This window comes from Hippocampus guttulatus, chromosome 3, assembly GCF_054856545.1.
Source record: "Hippocampus guttulatus isolate MCC_2025c chromosome 3, RoL_Hgut_1.0, whole genome shotgun sequence".
Taxonomy (NCBI): Eukaryota; Metazoa; Chordata; class Actinopteri; order Syngnathiformes; family Syngnathidae; genus Hippocampus; species Hippocampus guttulatus.
Genome location: NC_141263.1, coordinates 22,733,788 through 22,755,164, shown reverse-complemented (window position 1 = coordinate 22,755,164; position 21,377 = coordinate 22,733,788). Strand labels below are relative to the sequence as shown.

The following is a 21,377-nucleotide window of genomic DNA, read 5'->3' as shown; positions in this document are numbered from 1 at the left end:
CATCAAAAAAAATCAAAGAAAACATCCAAGGGGCCTGATCTTTGTATATTTATGGATTAAAGGCATTAGTGGAATGTTGACCTTGGAGTCATGTTTGTCTTTGATGCAAGACAAAAATGACATGTAAGTCAGTTAATTATTTGATAAAGTGGTGAAGTTTAAAAGGAAAACAAGCAATCTGGGGTGATGGAGTGCTTTAAGACATGCTTTCCTGAAATGTAATCCACAGTTATTAAGGCCTGCCTGGGACAAAATATAGTGGATTGTTTTTCATTTGGGAATCAGGATCAATTTTATAGCTGTCTGAAGTCCAAATACTCGGACGATTTTGATGTCTCGGCGTCTATCGAAATAGTTCATTAAAACATGTTTTCACTTTGTGTTTACGTAATTCTGCTTCGAGGGGAACAAAACGTAAGATTGAAAACTTTCTGTTACATTTTTTGACGTGAATATCTTTAAAAGCCGCCGTTTACTTAAATCTACAAAGTATTTATTCCAAAATAGAGCTGGGCCACTACCGATACCCGGCATCGTATGGGGCCAACTTCATTGTGTCATGCTAAACAGTAACAGCTGAACCTATATTATTTTGCACTTCAACTTTTTTTTTTTTTTCAAATTCCCACTAAGTACTGCAGGTCGTTGTATTTTCTTCCTGGGAGACCACCCATGGGGCCGCACTATGACCGGCAGTATCTCATGGAGGGTAGGCTCACACTTTTGTGAGCTTCCACCTCCGTGGATGAGGGAACAATTCAATGTGGCGCACCTTTGACTCCCACTCACATTAGTTGGTAAACCTTGTAGTATTGTTTTGGCGGGGCCAAGAGAATGTTTTTAGTCAAAGTTGATGTGCTTTTGTTTGCAATTTTTAGCAATTGCTAAAAATAATGTAAGTAGCAATGTGACAGGATTTCCCAGAAATGCAAATCTGTCAAATTGCTGAGTGTGGTTGGAGCGGTCACTTCAATCTGAATACAAAGCGCCAGGTTTTTGAAAATTGAATGAAGGGTTTTGGAGAAATTGAGCTTTTTGTGTGGTTTTAAAAAAATGGCCTCTTTAAGCAATGTTTTTGTGTTACACTGCCGAACGAAAATCTGGTCAAACCTCTCATTTGAATAACTGACACATTTCAGCTATTATTATTATCCACAAATGAACTCATACAGGCCAAAATTCTGAAGTTTGCTTAAAGTGGACTCCTTAAAATGACTGATGTTGGCAGTACATTCCAGGGTCATGTTCTTAGTTGTTATCTGTCATGGAGGATTTTAGAGGTGTTTGAAGTGCTCATTTTATGTTTTTCCAAAAATGTGCCAATATGGTAGACCCTCATCACGTTGCTAATAAAAGAGCCCTGTTTTATTTTTTTTGGATTAGTTTTTGAGATTCACAGCGGGTCGGTTGCAATATGTTCCGCTGTCACAGTCACAGTTCCATGTTTCAGAGACAACATTGGACCTCACAGAGATAACAGTCTTCCGCTGCCCGTCGGGTCACCCCTCCACGCTGTCTATTAATGCCTGATAATTGCACACCTCGTCAGGCATTAACCCTGGCATATACAGTACGTGTCTTTTGTTGTTTGATCGTTGACATAGCTCATAATGGGTCGATTCTCTAACAACTGGCGCATATAAAACAAATTATTTTTTTTACCAAGAAGTCTGGAAATTATGGTCTGGAATAGGTATGGAATTTTGAAATCTCAAACGTGTAGGCATTCTTTGTACTGCCCCTCTTCATGGAAAGATGGTCTCTGTTTTCATATCAGTGGCTGCGTGCTTGTCAAGGATCTTGTCAACCAGTGAGCGATGGCTTTTTGGATGGATGACAACCCTGTGGATATCTGAGCCACATTGTGAAACCGAGGGATTTTGTGCCCCTTCAAAGCTCCGCATAGCAACAATCTGAGCTGGCTGAAAAGGGGGTTCTAGGACACCACTGAAATAGTTGTGTTCGCCCTCGATGTGCAGTAGCTTCAGCCTGACTGCCAGTCTAGTGTAGCGCGTTTCTGACCCTGCAATTATCCTCCCATGCTGATGTCAAACTTTGTTTGTGTATGTCCATCTGACTGCCCGTGGTTAGATGCTGGGATGCCACTCTGGGTAAGAATGCCCTGCTGTGGATTTGCATTGTTTGTTTTTATGTGCCAGAATGAGAGACTCACTGATATACTTGACAACACATGTTTATTTTTCTTTCTTTCTCTCTTTTCCAGGGCTCCATAAATGAAGCTCAGCAGATTGGTGATGAGCACTACCGCTTAGAAGGTAAGCATTTAGTCAATAAAGCCCAGCTAGGGACTATATTAACACCGCTGTCTTTTTTACTTCACCGCTCGTCTCTCACACGTCATATCAGCATGCAGAGGGGGTTTGGTTGCCTTCAGTGTCAGACAGGAGATGGCAGGTTAGCTTAGCACTAGCTAGCTGGTACAACAACTGGCGTTTTTGATTAAAACAACAGATGTCCTACTACTGACTGCGAAAGAACGGGAAGAAAAAGAAACTTTTTTTTCCCCAAATGATAAAAAAAGTCTACCCTTTCTTTTGGTAGGTAGTTTTTTTATTGTCAAAGAACACAATATTCTGTGCTTCTTGAAAGATAATATAAAACAATATGCCGCAGCTGTAAGAAAGCGCTTTCCAGATCAGTCCAAATGCAGTAAAACTTTGAAAACGACTGACAGCCAATGAGTTAAGACACCCCAGAACTGTGTTGGATAATAAAAATGCGTAAAGAGCCTAATTTAAAGCCAGTTGAGAAGTAACCCCAAACGAACGATGCTTTGTTGCTTACTTTTGGCCACCAATTAGACTCGGCCGCTAATAAAAACCTACATGAAAAAAAAATGAGCAGGATTAACTCCCTTGATCACCCGATGAATAAAATGTGACTTATTTTGCCCACAAAGGCAGAGTCATCCTACTCATCGCCCATGCATTTAGCCTTGGAAGGGCAGGAGGCAGCAGATATGTGTAATCCAGTAGCCAAACTGGATGAGCTCGAACGTGGCAGCGCTCCCAAACTGCGAGCCACGGATTGCCCTTGCCGTGCCCCTCAGAGCCAATCCCACGGCGGCTTCTTGGCGTGTGGACTTCTAAAGGGGGGGGGGGGGCTGGGGGAGTTCAGTGATCCTGCATTACTGTTTCTCCTCCCGGCGTTTCATTAGCTATCTCACCGCCATATTGAGCCTGCTGCCGAACAGATTTGCCCCTCGCACGCACGATCAAACAGCAGGAGCCGCCTCCTCTCTCAATATCCACAAAAAAAAAAAGTTCCCCAGGATGTCGCCTTTCATTTCCGGCCTCCTCCCGACGCAACGGGGATGATCAGACGGTACGGCTTTGATCCGCTTTCGGATGGCGCAGGAAGAAAGTGGGCCGTCGTGTTGTGTCTGCTGCCCCGGCTGGCGCGCAAACAAACAGTGTTTCCAATTTGACTCGGCTTATTAATTAGTGATTCTGTTTTTATTCCACGGACCGGACTGATCCTCATCCAGAAGGTTGGAGAGTGGGGACTTCAAAGTGGGATGGGAGGAGAGGCGAAAAAGAGAGGGAGACGGGGGTGTGGTCTGAAGAGGTGGCAAAAGTACTCACATGAAGTACTTACCGTAAATAGAGGTACAGATACTTGTGTGAGCAAATTTTCTGGTAAAAGTACTAACACTCCTGTCCTCGAACAGATTTTACAATCTGTTCTTTTAATTTTTACTCATGTGTTAAAAAAAAGTTGAAAAAAATGCACAGAAAATTGTTTCTTTTCTTACTTTGCAAAGTGCTTGTAAATTATTTTTTTTTAAATGACTGGATACAGTTTTACGGCAAGCTCAATTCTGTCAGTAGCGAACTGTGAACAGGTCCTGCAGTTAAGTGTCTGCTAAATTAGCGAAAGATAACCTGAAAAGAAAAAAAAAATCCCTCCCAGTGTGTTTTTAGGCCGGTACATGACGATATCTATTATTACGCTCGTGGTTTGCAAAAGTGTTCAACTGCACAGCCTTTTACTGAGAGCTGTTCCGAATATTTTGTTCAGCCAAAACAGCCATAATTAGACAGAAAGTAATCATCCCACCACGCCTTCTTCTCCGGAGGCTGAGGAGCGAAGCCCCACTATAGTTGGAACAAACCCTCTGATCCCGTCACAAGTCCAGAGGCACTGTTCCGGTTGCCATCAGCTGCCTCTGGAGTCCTATGAGCCAAAAATGCTCAATAGAACGCCTTCTTCAACTGGGACGGAATCCCTGACCACTGGTATCTATCAACGAGAACAGTCACCTACCACCTTAGGGCCATAGCTTGGGTCGGCTACCTCAATCAACAATGGTGGCACGCAATACGGTCCACTCGGATTCATTGGCGCCCGCCTGCTACGGAATGTGGTCCAAGTTCTGCTAAACATTGGACTTCAAAACTCCTTCTCACAGGGAACTCTACCAGTCCTGCTTAGCAGACCCACACAATAGGTTGGACCTACCAGGTCCCACCGACAAACTAATTGGATATAATATATACACACACACACACACACACACACATATATATATACATGTATATTTATATTTTGAAGGGATTTTTAATTAAAACCAATTCAGGGTTTCCCCGCCTACTGCTCAAAGTCAGCTGGGATAGGCTTCAGCATGCCCGTGACCCTCGTGAGGATCAAAGTGTTCAGATAATGGATCGATGAATATAATGAAAACACGGTTTTCTCCGGGTACACACGCGACGACAACCTATCCTCAGGTCAGGGCCGCACACCATTTGAGGCTGATTATTTTCATGTGTTTATATGTCTGCAGTGGCTCTTCCTCCGGAGAAGACAGACAGCTGCTGCTTGGGGGACAAGATGATGCAGGAGCGGGATGGCAAGCAGGTCCAGTTTGAAGTGAGTTTCTCACTTTGTCTACACTCAACGGGACCACGATTAACTTCCACAAAGAGGAAACTAGGCCAGACACACTGACACGGAGACACACACGCACCTACTCATTCTGACACACACACACTGACACACAGAGACACATGCACACTGATGTGGCTGTGCTGTTCCAGGAGCTGGAGTGCGCTGTGTCCATGGAGGAGGATAACCGTCAGGAGTGGACGTTCACCCTCTATGACTTTGACAACAACGGGAAAGTCACCAGAGAGGTAAACTGTCTTTTCCCAGAAGGGTGGGCTTGGACGGGCTTAGACTCTGGAGGCGCAAGTCTTTGATCGATGAATGAACAAGTAAATCAGACAAACATCTGCCAAGACATCCCCACCCACATGAACATCTGGGATTTTCTTTTATTAATCAAGCTGGAGAGCTTAAAGTCATCTTATTTCACGAATAAAACATCAAAGAATGAGCACATACCTCCACCAAGGCTTAAAATCCTTCAGGGGGGATGTCTCGTGACATGCTAACCAACAACAGTGAGCATCAACAAGACTCTTCTCTATTCTCGGTTTGTGTGGAGACAGAGGAAGACCGGTTGCCGCAGCAAAGTGGAACATGTGGAGTTTGTGGTTTTACCTTTAAGCACATTTAGCTAGTCCTCACAACTCACAAGTCTAGTTCATTGGATGTAAATGGGTCAACAAAGAACCATATCAACACTTTCCAGGAATTAAGTCATATTTTGATAACAAAAAAAATGTTGTTTTTTTTTGCCTTAAACATCTCATGATGTTGGCCACCTGCTGAAATCAGCTGCATCCTTGGTTAAATCGATCATTCAATTCAACCCCTGAAATAGAATTACCGGTATTAATAAAACATAATATATCCAGTATTTGTTCTATCCACGAAGCTATCTTTTGACGTGGCATCCCCCCGTGCGACATTGATCAGCCAAATTGGCTCTTCACCAATGTGGTGAGTGCAGGAAATATTCAGTGCGCCACATGCTGTTTCAACATGGCATTGCCGCTAACAAACACACACGGAAAACTCGGCTCGTCTGTATTCTCTCGGTACAAAAATGCATTTTTGTCGCAGAGGAGATTGAGAGCAACAGAAAAATGGGCCACCACAGCAAAGATGAGATTGTGGAGTGTAATGCTGCAGTATCCAGTGAAGAAAGCAACATGATGTCCATTATGGGAACATGCTGTTGATTTTGGACCCCCCCCCCCCCCCCCCCCCCCCCACACACACACACACACACAGGTCTGATGTGGAGCCACCACACCCAAACGAAAAGTCTCCTGTCAAAAACCCTCTCCAGACCTATTTCGTCTTTCCTTGCTGCCAGGGAAAGCCGTGCTTGGTGCCTGCAGAGATTGAAGAGAACACCCAGAAAGTTTTGTGTTGTGTGTATGTGGAGCTGTTGCCGGTGGCTCCTTGACTCACGAGACGGCAGACGCTTTCTTTCTTCTCTAGCTCCCCTTTCATGTTGTCATGCCACAGAAGATGGTTTTCTCCTTGGTGTCTGTACCTGGAACTGAAATGTGCACTCATTCCTGCATATTTAGCTCTTTTTGTTGTGAAGGGAGTGATCATCTGCTAAATTGGCAGCGGTTTACAATGGACCCCCGTTTATCACAGGAAATATGTTCCAAAGCCACCCTCTGTAGCTGAAAGTCCGCAATACAGAGAGACCATGTGTATCAGACTGAACAGTGGAACCTTGATTTCACAGACCGGGAACCAACGGACGGAGGAAATGAGCACTAGTTGTCAAAGTCTGTTTATATTTATTGACAATAATGTTGTACTGTACTGGGCATTTTTGGGTCCACGAAAAGAGCACAAAATAATTATCTACTGTAATGGATGTCTTTAGGACACAAAATAGCTGAACAGAGAATCAGCTCAGTATTAGGCTGTATAATTGAGGTTCCACTCTATATCCAAAATTGGCAGAGTAATGTGAAAAAAAAAGTCATGTCCCTCTGTGTGACCATCTTTTTGCAGGACATCACAAGTCTCCTCCACACCATATACGAAGTGGTGGATGCCTCTGTCAACCATTCTCCCAGCAGCAGTAAGACCTTGCGGGTGAAGTTGTCAGTGGCGCCAGACTCCAGCCAGAGATGGAGGAGTTGCACGCAGGGCAGCGCAGGTACCCCTTGGATTTGTGTATAAACATTTTTCAATTCATCATAGGGAATGTGATAGATTGAATGACAAAAATAAGTTGAAATGATCAACTTATTTTTGTCATTGTGAAAATTATCAAGAATTTGTCCCCCCCCCCCTCCGAAAAAAACATCAGTAAAAATTTCCAAGTAAATGAGTGAAAATTGTTAAAGGAGTAAAAAGTCAGTGAATGGACAGAATTGGAAAAGTAGTAAAAATAAATTATGAATATTTTAGTAATGCAAGTATACAAAAAAAGTAAATTGTGGAAAAATGAGTAGAACATCAAAAAATAGCAATATTTTTTAATTGCCGTTTTATTTGGGGGTCACACCTCTTTCTGCCCCCCCCCTCTCTCTCTCTCTGTGTTCCCTCGCTTCTGTCCTGTTGTTACAGCTATAAATACACCTCAAGAGATTCCGACATAGCCTGCTCGCCCCTATGCTTATTTCAGCCTGCGTCAGATCTAGCTGGCATCCTCATTAATTTCTCGGTCTCTTCTGAATACTTTTTTCCCCTGCTTCTATTAGAAGTTGCTGGAAGTTTGAAACAGAGTATGTGAAGCGTTGTTTGAAAATGGTTAAAAAGTTTGACAATTCTCTAAAAACTCTGCAAAAATTGTCCACACGTGAAACATTGCAAAAAGGAAATGCTGTCATAAAAATATAATTAATGTGCTCCGCTCACCATATGGAAATAATGCCCCACAATATCGCCACCTGTGCCAGTGATGGTGAAGGTTTGAGAGATCCTCCCCCAGGCATTTAAGATCATCTCCTTCATCAACTTCTTGCTCGTTAAAAATACTCGGCACAGTGTTGGTTTTTAATATCACCTACATTGGGTGTGTCATCTACAACTGTAAATCACTACTTGTCCCTCCCACGCACGTGCTTGTACCGTCCTTGTCCACACCATGGGCTCAACAAAACTTTTTTTAGTACGCTTTTTGTAAAAATTGGAAAGTAAAATGCTACTGTGTACCTTGCTTACTGTTTCTGGTTGACCCTATGCAAATGTTTGCTGTGCAATATGGCATTGTTTTTCTTTGTGTCCTCCTTGTTGTCTACGGTGTGTCTATTATCCAGCAGTAAATTGCACCTCTTACGTATTGTTGGACCCAACATGGACATACCCATGCGTAGAAAATGTTGCCATAAAAGTGAAATACAATATATCAATATAGAGGTGCATTTTTCAGCTCTTATCTTTTCCAGGGTTCAAGCAATTAATCCCTATTAATCAAGCCACATATTTAAAATTAATGGAGCCTTCCTTGAAGAAAATGTACAAAACAAATGAGACAAATTGGTCAAAAATTACTGTGGTAAATAATATAAAAGAATCAGAGTGAAAATGGTCCATGTGAAAGTTTCCGAAAATGAAGTCTGTGTAAATTGCCCCAAAAATACAGAAACGTCGTGGAAAACTTGTCGGGATATGATAAGATAAAAATGTCAAAAATAAAAGGAAGTGCCGGCATAAAAATGAATGAAATATTGCTGAGAATGTGAGTGAAATAAACTGTAAAACATGAATACTTGCCAAAGGACTTTAAAAAAATCCAAATGGGAAGAAATGTTGTGAAACAACAAATCAATCAGTTAACAAAAAGCGTAAAAAAAAATCAAAAGATGTGGATAAAACGATCAAAAAAAAATATGAGTGAAAAGCGAGCTGTCAAAAAAATCTGATGATGTTCACCTTTCTTTATGACGACTCGGGAGAGGGAAAAAAGTAGCACAAAAATATACATCCATGTATTTTTACCAGCCTTCGTCCTGTTTTTACAGTTATAAATACACCTCAAGAGATTCCGACATCGCCTGTTCGCCTTTATGCTAATTTCAGCCTGCCTCAGATCTGGCGTCTTTATTGCTAAACTATTTCTCAAGTCTATTCTAACTCTATTCTTCCCATATTTAATTTAGAAGATGCCGGGAGTTGAAAATTGAATAAATGAAGCTGTGTTGTTTTTTTTTTCTTCTTCCACCTCCTCTGTAGATCTTCAAAGTAAAAACCCGAAACAAAGGTTGCTTTCTTCTTGTGTGACTGAAGTTGTTGTTGTTGTTGTGCATGTGTGTGTGTGTGTGTGTGTGTGTGTGTGTTGTTCTCATTGATAATAGCCTTCTGTTTTTTTCCCCTGACACAGATGCGTCCCACCCAAGGGAGAGAAATGACAAGTGCGTCGAAGACCCCAAGGGCGCAGACAAGAAAAGTCGAGCGCTGATACGGTAAATCTGCACTTTTGCCTCTTGTACTTTTTGCGTCAGTCACCCTATCCCTTTGAAAATGTTTACTTGGTGCGTTTGTTTTCTGAGACCTGTGATTTTCCCCATCTGCTCCGACAATGGCTGCCTGATCACAAGGGAGCACTCGTTTGGCCTGTGATGAACCTCTCTTAAAATGATTGGTGGTGCTTCCCCTCCCAGGCGCCACCACAGCGACCAGCACGGCCACGGCCAGCCGGGCTGCCAGCGCCACTGCGTGGACGAGAACCTGGAGCGACGGAACCACTATTTGGACCTGGCTGGCATCGAGAACTACACATCCCGCTTTGGGACGGGTGAGTGGACCCTCCCGCATGCTCCGGCGCTACCAGTGCAAACATCTGGGCGACATACAACATTTTTACCTCGTTTAAAACTCCCTAGTGTTGAAGATCTTTTCTGTGCCATCATTTCATCGAAATACAGCACAGAGGTTTAGGAACCGATCCATGTTGGGAAAAGTGAAAACAATACAAGCATTGACACCCCTTCAAAAATGTTATAATAAGCTAAAACTATGAACTGATGCTAACCTGTGCATCTGACAAAACTAAAAGCGGCTCTGCTTAACTTTTGACATGTTAGCCAGCCGGGTATCACACCCTTGGGGGATGTGGGCGTTTCGATATGATAATGTTCCATTCAGTGTAGTCTGACCGTTGCTTGAAAGTGGCACTGTATCTTCATCACGGTGGCTTACGAGTCATCGGCGGTGAGGGAGTGGGAGGGGGGGGGGGGGGCGAGACACACCTCAAATAACCACCCTGCATGTATTTGTCTCAAAGCGACTACAGAGCAGACCAAGGTAGAACCCCAGACCCGGTCGTCCAACCAGACCCGCTCTAAAATAACCACCCTGCATGTATTTGTCTCAAAGCGACTACAGAGCAGACCAAGGTAGAACCCCAGACCCGGTCGTCCAACCAGACCCGCTCTAGATCCCACGAGCCAGAGAACGGCCACTCCCATCATTCGCAGCCTCACCATCATCGCCGTTTGCAAGCTGCCACAGAAGTCAGCCCTCCCGAGGGCCTCAATCTCGGTCGGACACGAGGCCAAGACTCTGCGAAAGCCGCCGTTCGCTCCCCCAAGACCCACAGCCGCACTCCCACTGCTCAGCTCAGCGGCCGGGTGATGCGGAGCAGGGGTCTCCCAGCTCCCCCGGTACTCCCCAGCCAGACGCCCCCTCACCAGTCGGCCGCCCCTTACCGCAAGCACAAGCAGCGCTCCAAGGACCACCAGGCATGCCGGGCACTCGGCACCCTGGTGGGGCCCGGAGTGGAGAAGGAGCAGGTGAGGGAGATGCCCGGGGTTCTGCTCTACGAGGGCCGGCTGGCGCAACTTGTGCAGCGGCACGAGCACCACCATCACCACGAACACCACCACCACTATCACCACTTCTACCAGTCTTGAACACCCACCCCACTTTGAGACCCTCTTAGAAATTCTTTGACATAGGAAGGGGTGAGGGGGGGGCTGACCAAGGTAGTTGAGTTGGGATTGGAGTGCTGCCACTACCACCATAAACACCACCATTGCCACCATCGCTTCTCCTAGTCCCGGTCTCCTGTCCAGCTTTGTGATGCTTAGGGAACCGCTCTTACCACTTCTTCAACAGCCACCCCACTTTGGCACCCTTAAGGTCGAAACCACCACCCCTGAGTGTCTGCCCATGTTAGGACCTGTTGGAAACATCCTGGACACCGAAAGAAAGTGCTTTTGCTCATCAAGAACGATGCCCCACTTGGGGTCCCTGATGGAGCTTCTTCAACACATTAAGTAGGGGTGGACCCGCAAGAGTACCACCACAATCCCTTCCGCCACTTGGACCAGTTCTGAAGGGCCACGCCACTTGGGGACCCTTTGTTAACCTCTTTGATACAGTAACATTGGAAGGGCCTACGGGAGTGGGACCATCACCATTTTACAATCCTCAATGGCTTCTCCAACCCTGTGGCCTCTGGGGATCTTCCTTGACACAAGAAATGCGGACCCAAATATTGAGGGTGACATAGGAAGTCAGAGGGGATGAGGGGCCAAGATAAATCATTGTTATTAACCTATTAGAGGATTCAGGACTAGAGTACTGAGGAGGATCATGGCTGGGACCACAGAGGGACCCACCGTTCATTAAGCTAGTAGCCCTTTTTTTTACACGGTTGTGGTGCCCATGTTGGTTTGGTGCCGGGGCCAACCCATCAGAACTTTTCCAGACCACTAAGACAAGAGGCCGAAGCAAGACTGTGATGTAGGGATGAACACTTATGATGGAAGCTGTGTGTGTGTGTGTGTGTGTGTGTGTGTGTGTGTGTGTGTGTGTGTGTGTGTGTGTGTGTGTGTGTGCGTTTGTGTGTGGGTGTGCGTTTGTGTGTGTGTGTGTGTGTGTGTGCGTGCGTGTGCGTGCGCGTGTGTTGCGACACTTGTGTCTGTCAAAAAAAAAACATTCTGTGGCCGTGCAAGTATTTAAAGTGGAAAATGAAGAATCCGATTTGAGTATCCCGAAATGTTGGAAGGAAAATGCTGAGGAAAAAAAAAAATCCAGAATCTGCTGCTACCTCTAATTTAATCCTAATTTTCACTTTTTTTCATTTATTTTTTTTCGATCTGCAGTAGCGCTCGTTACCTTGACTAACTCTGACTGTATATAAGGTATATATATATATCTCTATATATTGTTATTAATTTTTATAAGCTTTATTGATAATGTGACAATTTTGCATCGACGCTGTAAAAGTGTTTTTTTGCTTCCACTTTTGTACGACTGTGCAGAATCCTTTTGTATTACAGTGACACCCTCTCTCTCTTTCCTCGTCTCTTTCTGGTTTAATCTCGCATGCCCATCTGTTTACACTTTTATACCACATGATCACAGTTTTTTTTTTGTCTTCCTTTTTTTCACAACCAAATGACTTAAAGTCCCAACTCTCAACAGTGTTTTGACAAATAACGCAATTCGCATTCAAGAGCTAATTTTTGCTTGACTTCAAAGGACATCAGCGGGATCGTAGCAGCGTGAGCAAAAATAAGGACAAAAATAACACAAAAGCAATTTAAAAAAAAAGAGAACATCATTTTATACATTATTAAAGGGGAGGGATGGAAAAGTTAAAACCCATTTGTGGCTCAGTATTTACCTATTTGCATTTTTTTTTTTTTTTTTGGAACTGAGGCTCTGCTATTCGCTGAAAATGTTACTAAATTGCAGTTCTTGTCATGTTTAGTGCTCTTTTATAAGACCCGGAGATGCTCTAAAATGGTGCCAAAGCCCTGTCTTTTGGAAAGTGGTAATTGGTGTCAAGGAAGTATGTTCAAGCAATATAATGTGACTGCTCAAAGATCTTTTGTACTGTATGTCGGGGAAGTAGGTGCGTGTGTGCGCTTGTGTGTATACGTCCACAAAAACAATCTTTCATTGTGGTTCCCCACAATTCATAGTTTGAAAAATGAAAGAAAATAATTACGTTGTCTGTCATGGTTGTTCTTAAATACAAAAAATAAAATTACATGGAAACGGTTAAAATAATAATAATAATAATAATACATTTTATTTATAAGCGCCTTTCAAGACACCCAAGGACACTTTACAAGAACAAAAACAATAAAATACAATACGGGTTGAGCAGCGGCAGCCAAACGAAATGTTCAGTTCAGGTTGTACCCCGCCTACCGCTCAGTCAATTGGGATAGGCTCCAGCATGCTCGCGACCCTCGTGAGGATCATTGGTACGGATAATGGATGGGTGGTTAAAATATATCATTAGAAAAAAACGTATTCAACCCTTTCGTGCACTCTGTAACCTCATAACATGATGAGCCGTCCACCGCAGTAACCCCTGAAAAGGTTAAACAAACGTTTCTCGTAATTTGGACGTCACAATCTGAAAGAAGTGAGACATGTTCTCAACTGACTGAAGAAAGACTTTTTTTTAAACAAATATTTTAATGGGATGGGAAAATCTCGTTTTGTGATGCTGGTATCATGATAAGATATTTAAGTTTCGAAGCAGAAGCGCCGTTTCTCACAGCAGTTATAAAGCAAATCACTGAATATGACCGTTGGTAACGATGCATTACTCTGCCCGTTAAATTTACGCGGTTTAAAGGCATCCGTGCAGTTTCATCAAGACGCCATACGAGTAAAAATCAAACGTTACTTTGAAGCCGCTGCCACAATGTTGACTCGTGACTTGCACGTGTCAGTCCTGTGATGCGTTCAAAGACGACGCTTGTGATCAATCGCAGGTGAGATCAGAAGCGCAATCTGCTTTAGGCGCTCTGATGAATGACCTGGATTGAAAACAAGCTCAGACATGCTTTCGTTATTTTTTTTTTTCCAGCTGCATATTGTCATTGTTTCAAATTTAATTGTGCGAGTCCAAAATGTCTGGGGGTTTTTTTTTTTGTGTGTGTGTGAGCATACCCTCACAATTAATGGTTCTTCACTGTTTGGCCACCTTCTAATTCAGCCACCCAACCCAAAAAACAAAAACAAGTCGTCTTTTTCAAATGATGGACCGCAGTCCCCCTTCCACCTGTGCGCATTCTCCCAAAAATTCTGAAATGTCTTTTTTGAAAACTTTTTCATTCACATCTTGGTACACTCCTCCCAAGTGCTGATCTTCACCCTCTGAAAATATGAGGACGCTCATCCCAATAGTTTGTATTTTTTGAGCGTTAAACCTTTTCCCTGAAAAAGCCGAATGCTGCTTAACGTCAGAGAACCACAATTAATTGTCACCAATATTAATGTGGATTGAAGTGGGCATACGTCGAGATGTAAACAGACATTTGGGCGAAGTTTGATGGCAGTTTTGTGATATGATGTGAAGTTCAGCTTTTTCTATGGAGAGAACACTCCCAAATATTCGGGCAATTGTTTTGATATTTTCAAAAAAGGTTGACGTCGGCATGAGTACAGATGTGTACATACATTTTGGTGATGAAGGCTGGTCATTTTTGGACATCAAGTGACGTCAAGCCTTTTGTCTATCGTGAGCGCTTTTAGACAGAAAAAGGCTTAACATTCATAAAATCAAAAATGTTGCTGCGATTGTTCTAGTATCTTCACAGGTTGAAGTGGAAATGAATAGAGACATGCACGTGACGATAGATCCTGCTTTTCGGACATTAAGTGAAGCGAAACTTTTTTTTTTACATTCAGCGTTTAAGCCAACGCTGAAACGAGTGTGACAGTGGCTCTCGTTTAACTGCCTGATTAGAAAATTGTTTTCATGGCTTCTCACTCTTTTTGTCCCCCCCCACACACACACACTATGGACTGTTTCGCCACCAACAACAGTTTGTTTGTGTTGTGACTCTCCCAGCTGTCTAAATTCCTCGGCTGTCTCCATTGCCCACGCCGGGGGGTCTCAGTATCCAGTAAAGTCTGTGGCCTGCCTGTCTGCAGCCCACCCTGGTTGCCTGTCCGTTCACCTGCCTATCCCATGATGTGACAGGCACGCACCATAAACTTGGACGCCCACAACATTGCGGAGCGACCACATGGCGCGAGTCTGCTGGAGCGCTTAATGCAGCTAAAGTCTCCACTGTTCACAGTAGAATTCAAATAGAGCTCCTTTGGGGGCTCCAAAATCCCCTTCTACATCCCGTCTGTTTGACACCCCCCCCCACAAATACCCTTCACAAAGCGTTAGAAAAACTTTAATTGCCAACCTTTTAAAATCTCAACTATCGGCACACCTGTTCACACCCTCAGTAAAAACAGTTTGATCGAAAGTAATCTAAATGAGTTATGGGTAAAAAAAAAAAATGGAGCAACTGCCACTTGGGTCAGCTTGACCCAATGTTTTGAATTATTCATGTAATCCAAGACATTGAGTCAAATGAATAACCAATGAGACGACCCATAAAATTGGTTTGTTTTGTACAAAATGGCCTCCCAAAATGGGTTGTTTTGTACAGAATGACCCCAAAAATAACCCATAATGGTTACAGAACAACTCTCAAAAAAATTAGGTTATTTTTGATACGCAGGTTAAAAGTTTTGTCCCATATAGAGAGTTCTCTTACCTTGCTGACACTTTGTGCTGGAAGAGAATTCTCTTTATTTGAAACATGTTTGTCTGGGAGGAGGGGGGGAGACAAACTTCAAAACCTTTTTTAAAAAGATGACATATTGAACACCATAGAGCTATTTTTGATCCAAATCTATTTACAGTGCACCCTCAAAATTGACAAAAAAAGCCCTTCCCACACCCTTCCCCAAACATGACAATAAAATTGACATGAATGAATGAAACGCCGCCCCCACAAAAAACGACATTTTGAATCAAATGTGTATCCCAGCCTTTCCCACCCCCACAAAAAAATATCCAAACTGAGGCCGAGTTGCTGTACCCCTTCAAAAAAGTGCAAGCTTTTATAGTTTTTTAAAAAATTGCCAACCTTTTGAGCAGCACATCTTCATCATCACAAATGTTGGCGCACCCCCTCTCTCATATCACAAATATCTGAATAAAACCCCCTTCAAATTTATATCAGAGTTGATGCTCTCCTGCACACTCTCTGAAAAACATAAACTGCAAACTTGTAAAGCCACACATCACCCTCAAAATAACCGACACAGTTGACGCCATACTCACTGTCCTCCCTCCGCACCCCACGTTGAAAACGCAGCTGACACTGTCTTAAAAATGTATCCGACTGGAATAGAATAATCTGTCGGGCTCATCTTATGAATGTTTTGCCCTATTATTTATTATTTTATCGCCAAGTCTGCCATCAGCGTGTATTTTGAGGGTAAGTAGGAATGCCGCACACCGCGTTTGTCTCACAGCTGCAGGCCACCCTAAAGCGGAGGGTTAGTGAAGGGGGTGGGTGAGCTGTATCCAGCTGGGCCTCATACGTTGACTTCCTCAACCCGTTTTGCTTTTTTTTGTGGTCACATATGTCGTCGCAGCTTAGAAATTGGTCACGCCGTGCTCCGATTGGTCGCCACTAGCGAGGAATTTAGGGTGAGGCGATCAGTCACGCCCGAAACCAAGACGCATCTTATTTTAGAAAAGTGGATCCTCACTTATTTACCCGACAGCACAGTCCAAAATTCTTTCATGTTCATAGAGCAGCCTTTTCACAAACATTTGCGCCCCCTCTCACCCTAAAACAATTCAAAAGCTTTTATTGTTGCCTTTTTTTTTTTTTTTAATTGCAAACTTTTTCATCCATGCACCAGTGACGTTAGTGCACCCTCTGCTCCCTCCCCACCACAAAAAAAGGCATTACACAGCCTGGTTATATCCAACAAAAGGCATTTTGTCCGATCATGCTGATATGACCGAAGCGCGTGGAAAATCTAACGAAAACGGCAGTGTGCGCAATGTATGGATCCGTGCTTGAGTATCTGTTGAGGGTTGGGATGAGTTGTTTGCAAATGTCTTTTGAGCATCTTATGTTTTATTTATTTTTTTTGGGAAGCAAATCTGTCATTTCAGTCTAGTGTCCACTTTCCTCCTTGCTAATCACCCATTTCCCCACTTTTTAAAGGGGAAGTCAAGTCAAACGTTTTCTTTAGAATAATACAGCCAAGAACTCAACTTTCCAACGCCACAAGACCGACTCCGGAAAATAGCCGTAATTTGTCATTACCTGAGGCCTTAGGCACTGAGATGTTATGTTCAGTCGACAGCAAGTGGCAAAATGGCCGCCCCCGCAGATGGATAAAAATGGGTGGATTTTGCTGCTTGATTCATATCCCACAAATGCAATATTAATCGGAATGCCGTGCTTCGACTACTGGGGCCGCATAGAACATATTATTGTAAAGTAACGTTTGACTTGACTTGCCTGTTAAAAGACGCAAGTGTACCCCAATTTACATCCCCCATCCTAATGTTTTGTAGCCATAACATCTTCAACTCATGTAGCTGACTCGTTGCTTAATTTATTGGACAGCGTATCTGTGCCGAGGTGGTGGATTAGCGTTTAGGGGCCACGTACCTTTTTATTAAAGTATCAACCTGTTATTAATAATCCCGAGCTTGTTGTTTTCTGTTCATGTTATACACCAGCGATCACCAACATGGTAACTCCTCCATAGGCCACTTGAGTATATTATCTGCACCGGTCAACAAAGTTTGACACAATATTTTAATCAGAGATGCAAGTAAACTTTTCTAGATTTATATTTTGCGGCGGTTCCGAATCTGCCCTTGTTTTTTTTCCTCTAGAACATCAAGTTTTCATAATAACAATAATATAACATGGAAACACGGTAATATATTTTGTAATATTTATTCATTAAGGGTTATCCACGTTAGTGCTCGCTCCTTGTTGTATTCGGGTTGTCACCAAAGTTCAACGAGTTCTTGTGAGACACATGACGCCCCTGTAGTGCCCTCTAGAGCCCAAGTGTAACCCCTCCCAGACCCACCCTCAAAAAGAGACAATGAATCTCATTGTAGCAAACATTCCTCTTTGCATTTGGTTTCAGGCAAATGCTTTCATGTGCACACATCTAAAAGAATAAGGAAGGAGAAGGTCCCTATAATTGTGGCCCTAGAGGGGAAATTGACTTTACGCATTCATTTTTTTTTTCTTTTAGTAAGACTTGCGACATGCAATCATCACATGTGATGAAGAACAGTACCCACTTCCATAACCGGGGACCTTCTGAGCCACATGCCAAATCCAGTACTGGCTGAGTCGTCCCCATGACCATGTAGAAGCCAAGCCATGTCACAGCATAGCCCCGTGCTCATTGTCAAAGTGTGTCCCTGTTGAGACATCAAGGGAGGGACAAAATTCAAGGAAAAAAAAAATATGACCCCACTTTAAGTGTGGTTGGTAATGTGACAATCCCCCATGTATTTACAGCATCTAAAGCTGTCGTGATTCCAAATGTGTGAGCACAGCTGCTCAGCACTCGCTGCTTTCATGTAGGAGCTTTAGCAGCTTATCTCCGGCCCGGGCTACCGCAGAGCGTCCGGCTCCGGGCCATAAGATTGGTCTCCCCCACCTCCACAAAGAGGATAAAATATGGAGATTTTTAAAGCAAGACCAAACAGTTTCACGGCTGTTTTTTAGACTGACATGGTACATTTGTTAGCCATTACACTGCAAACTTAAACTTTTGTGGTCGATTTATGCACATTTGTAAGCATAAATGCGTGTTTAAAGTGACACCTTAAGAGCACTTCAATCTCTTGACACTTCCAGTGTCACAGGCCTAAATTGAACACACTTATATGTTAAGTACATAAAAATGGCCCAAAGTGAAACAACGCCATGGTGTTATTTTGTGGGAGTCAAACTGTCACCCATTAAAACTCTATACAGATGATGATTTAAGTGAACATTCTGTCACACGAGCGTAAAAAAAATAAATACATGCAAAAACAAGGAAATTCACAGGTGCTCACCTTTTCCTCATTTTATGTTATATCCTGACTCCAAAATGGAAGAATTATAATTAGTATTGTGTTATTATATCTTGATCAGTCATTTCGTGAGGTGAAGTTAGTTACTTCATGGCTAGTTAACAGGCCAGTCAGTTAGTTACCTAGCTTATCAGTCATTAGGTGAGGTAGTTGATTAGATAGCTGTTTAGCAAGTCAGTCAGTTAGTCAATTAATCTGGCATCTAACTAGTCATTTCAAGTCAAGTCAACTTTATTGTCAAATATGTCCACAGAAGAGAGAGGAGCCGCTGCGGGTACCCGCGCCGCCATCAACAGAACAGTTAACATAAAATAACAAAATAATACAACATTTAACTGGTGAGTTAGTTATTTATATATATTCAGTCTGTTACCTAGCTTGCTAGCTAGTCAGTCATTTGGTGAGGTAGCTGGTTAGCTAGCTTGAACGATAGTTCACTAGATATCTCGGTAGCAAGTTAGTCATTCAGTCAGTTAGGTTGTTTGCCTGCAAGCTAGTTGAATACTTAACTTGGGAGTCGGCTAATTAGCCAGTCAGTCAATTAGTTAGCTAGCTACCCAGTCAGTTGGGTAAGGTAGTTTGTCAATTAGCCAGATGACTTCCGTTGACTTAAAAGCATGTTCATGTAAATGAGAGTATGTCTCACTCGCTGCATCTTTGAAGTGTGAATTCAACTCAGCGGGGTGCAAAATTCACTCAAAAAAAAACAGTCAAGATGCTAAAGTGTTAGCAGCACAGGAGCAATGCTAATGTACATCTGTTCCACTCAATCTGTGGCCTTTGAACACTTTTTTTTTTCCACGTCGGATAATAAGCGGAGCCTTCTTCTTCCGCCCAATCCTCCCGACTTCAAAGCCGATGTGCCACGGATAATGCAAATGATGGCAATACGCCGCTTACTCAAGAGCGGGAAACCAAAGCATGGTGTTGGGGGGAGAGGAATTAATGCTAATTGGCAGGGCCTGCCTTTTATGTCTGCTGACAGGGGGCAAGAAATAAAAACACTTAGGACTGTTTTCGGGTGTGTTCAATTAGGAAACTAGAGTGTATGGGGTTAAAACAAATCGTGGTTTCTGTACTCAACTGTAGATGACGCGTAGCGACCATTTATTGATTTATAATTCCTTTTTTTTTTTTTTTTTTTTACAAGCGAAGGAGGCATTATACATTTTTTTTTCATAATTGAAAAAAAAAAATCCTCATGTCTTAAAGGATCCATCCAGTGAGGATGGCCCATTTTCACTCTAAACTTATTTATTTTTTATATGGAAAGTGATATTAGCTTGCAATTTCAATTTTATAAATTTGTTTTGGATAAATCAGAAAACAACAATAAAAGGTCAACAACTTAGCCGAAAATTGTTACCACATTCATTATCAGAGGATCATTCTGGTTAAGTTTGCTTACGTTAACACTGCAGTTCCACTTATCTTTTGGCTTTGACGCGATAGTGATTTAGCCATCGCATCAAAGTGGTTGCTTTGCTCTGGAACTTTTCAGAATTTCAGTTGTGCATGTGAGAGTGTTCTAGCATTGTGTATGAGAGCTAATCCTGAATTATGTCCCTGACAGCCCCTTATATCACGGCTAGCTTTTTCTTTCTTAGACTCTCTCGTTCACTCTCTCTCGCTTTCTCTATTTCGGCAAAACATCAAAGCTGGAGGCGGCGGCGCTTTGATGTGGCGGCGTGCTGTCGAAGGTACAAAGTGAACGCGGGGGGATGTTGAGCTGCAAGGTGCCTCTGTAACACGGGGGGACGGGCGCACTTGAAAGAGGGTCCTGCACAGGGGAGGCACGGTCGTGAATGTCCAACAAGTCTCAAGTCACAACACTCTGAAGGTCAGGGAGAAGCTGGACGTGACCTTGAAGGCAGAGGCCCGAGTGATGTGACTTTCCAAATTGCAAAAGTGGTGTTGGAAATCAAGTGTGACATTATGCAAGACTTTAGAGAATCTTGTGAGACTTAAGCTCCGTCAGAAGGGGACCACTGATGGCGAACAGGAAAAGTGTGATGACAGACGTAGAACAGGAAATAAAGTTAGAATGGCAAAAATTGTGACAATAACAGAACAACAGAAAATGAACTCTCAAATGTAATAAAAGAAAACGGTATGATGATAAACATGGAAGAGGAAATTTAACTTTGATGGTTAAAAATATGTAAGAAAAACTAATGATTACCATAGAACAGGAAGTGCAAGTTTGGATGGTAAAAGGTCTTGACGATAACCACAGAACAGACATGCAGAAATTGTTTGAAAAAAAACCGTGTGATACAAATTTGAGTAGTGTTAGTTTGTATTTGTTTGACACAAGTTGACTTAATTTTTCACGTCTGCGACTAATAAAAATGTTACTTTAACATTGAAGCTTGAATTTTAATACATACAGTATATGCTGTAGTACGATAGTTATTGCTATACATACACGTGCAACATGACATCTTCAAACCGAAGTGTGCTAGCCAAAGCTGCCTTTGTTGACCATTAATGCAACAGCGACATCAAGTGGCCTGATTCCCGAGTTGCACCTAATCTGCCTTTACAGCCCACACCAACGGAATCCATAAATGAGCGCAATAGTTTCGCTGGATTTTTATCATAAATATATTAAAAGGCCTCTGTTAAAAAAAGGTAA

The 21,377-nt window shown here is 42.8% G+C and overlaps 1 protein-coding gene across 1 annotated transcript in view; it reads left to right on the top strand.

Moving 5' to 3' along the window:
* Positions 1-17,327, top strand: part of nkd1 (NKD inhibitor of WNT signaling pathway 1) — a 35,224-nt gene extending 17,897 nt beyond the window's left edge. The window contains exons 4-10 of the mRNA XM_086107463.1: positions 2,225-2,276; positions 4,808-4,893; positions 5,061-5,156; positions 6,910-7,057; positions 9,227-9,308; positions 9,507-9,640; positions 10,222-17,327. Coding sequence (XP_085963589.1) covers positions 2,225-2,276; positions 4,808-4,893; positions 5,061-5,156; positions 6,910-7,057; positions 9,227-9,308; positions 9,507-9,640; positions 10,222-10,757 — 1,134 coding nt within the window. The 3' untranslated portion in view covers positions 10,758-17,327. The remainder of the gene's footprint in view (positions 1-2,224; positions 2,277-4,807; positions 4,894-5,060; positions 5,157-6,909; positions 7,058-9,226; positions 9,309-9,506; positions 9,641-10,221) is intronic.
* Positions 17,328-21,377: the final 4,050 nt, after the last annotated feature.